The sequence below is a fragment of the Gavialis gangeticus genome, unplaced genomic scaffold, assembly GCF_001723915.1.
Source record: "Gavialis gangeticus isolate Ggan-Ray unplaced genomic scaffold, GavGan_comp1, whole genome shotgun sequence".
NCBI lineage: Eukaryota > Metazoa > Chordata > Crocodylia > Gavialidae > Gavialis > Gavialis gangeticus.
Genome location: NW_017729024.1, coordinates 182,135,119 through 182,136,724, shown reverse-complemented (window position 1 = coordinate 182,136,724; position 1,606 = coordinate 182,135,119). Strand labels below are relative to the sequence as shown.

Below are 1,606 nucleotides of genomic sequence, written 5' to 3'. Positions count from 1 at the left end.
ATGCTGCCCCACTTGAACGGCATGCACCACTCGGGCCCCCCGCCGCCCCACGGGCCCGTGCTGCCGGCCGGCCGCGACCGGCCCCCGTCGTCCGGCTCGCAGGTGGGCGGCTCGGGGCAGCTGGAGGAGATCAACACCAAGGAGGTGGCGCAGCGGATCACGGCGGAGTTGAAGCGCTACAGCATCCCCCAGGCCATCTTTGCGCAGAGGGTGCTGTGCCGGTCTCAGGGCACCCTTTCCGACCTGCTAAGGAACCCTAAGCCTTGGAGTAAACTGAAATCTGGCAGGGAGACGTTCAGGAGGATGTGGAAGTGGCTGCAGGAGCCGGAGTTTCAGAGGATGTCGGCGCTGAGGCTCGCAGGTAAGTCCTGCCCGGCTCCTGAGGCTCACTTGCCCCCGTCCCGCCGCCCGGGCTGCGAGAATTGGCCTCGCCTCCAGCTCCTCGGGGGCTTCCCACTCGCCTGCCGCCAGGTCCCGGGGAGAGAGGACAAGGAGTATTTCTGGCCGTGGTGAGAGGACAAGGAGTAGCGCGTTTTGTGGGCAGAGCTGGGGGCTTGCCCCTGGCTCTGGCGCCAGAGAGAGCTCAGGGCAGCGTTGCCTGGACAGGGCGGAAAGGGAAAGGTCCCCGGGGTTGAGGCGCGGGGCAGTGCGGGGTCTCCGGCTCGCAGGTGTGGCGTCTCGGTGCCGGGGGGGGGGGACGAGGCATCGGATGCGGGGGGGGGGATGCAGAGGGGTGTATTTGGGGAGCGGCAGTCAGGACTCGTGCCCAGAGGTGATGATATCTGTTATGAGGCCACCGGGATTTTTGCAAAACAATTCAGTGGGGCGAAGCTGGTTTCAAAGGAGTTCTTCCCCGAGCTGTGGCCGCATCTTGTGTCTGGTTTTTAAGCCAGGATGATGATGATTCCAGCCAAGACCTTTCCTTCCTGGCAAATAAGGACCCCCTCCCCCTCCCCCAGCGGGCACTGCCGTGCAGAGCCCACCCGGGCCGCGTGGGAAATGCCGGGCGGAGGAATGAAGCGGCTGGGAAAGTGCAAGGCTGCCTGGTCCCCTTGGCTTCAAGGCGAGCAGGAGCCCGGGCAGAGCCGGCCGCGGCCGCGCATTGTCCCGGGAGCTGCGGGCCCTCCCTCTAGCGGAAGCGGGACGCACGGCGGCTCTCTATTGTTCTGCCATGACAAGAAATGGCCCACGGAGGGGCCGAGACTGACGAGACGGACCTGCGAGCAGCCCGGCCCCGGGGAGGGGCGCGTGCCCGCGGAGGGTGGCAGGGCGCGGGGGAGGGGGGCAGGCTCTGGGGGAAGCCCTGTGTTGTGCAAGGCAGAGCAGCCCTTCCCACACGGCGGGGAAGCGCAGCCGCGCTCTCCCGGCGCTGCTGGGAAGAGGCAGGCGGGCGAGGACGAGCATCTGCGCGCCCGGCCGGGATGCGCGTCCTCTGCGCGGCAGAGGTGACCCCCGGCGCCTGTGGGGGCGGATGAGAAACGTGACAGCGCCGGACCTAGACCCCCCGGGGCTGGAGGGGGCACGTCGGGCCCGCCTTGCCCGGCCCGGCCCGGCCCGGCCCGGCCGTCGGACGGATTCCGCCGCGCAGCCGGGCAGGTACAAAGCA

The 1,606-nt window shown here is 68.7% G+C and overlaps 1 protein-coding gene across 1 annotated transcript in view; it reads left to right on the top strand.

Annotated features, from left to right (window-relative positions):
* ONECUT2 (one cut homeobox 2) overlaps positions 1 to 1,606 on the top strand; it is a 63,536-nt gene that overhangs the window by 9,195 nt on the left and 52,735 nt on the right. Inside the window, exon 3 of the mRNA XM_019518303.1 lies at positions 1 to 361. This exon is cut by the window's left edge and continues 7 nt beyond it. Within this exon, the coding sequence (XP_019373848.1) occupies positions 1 to 361 (361 nt within the window). The remainder of the gene's footprint in view (positions 362 to 1,606) is intronic.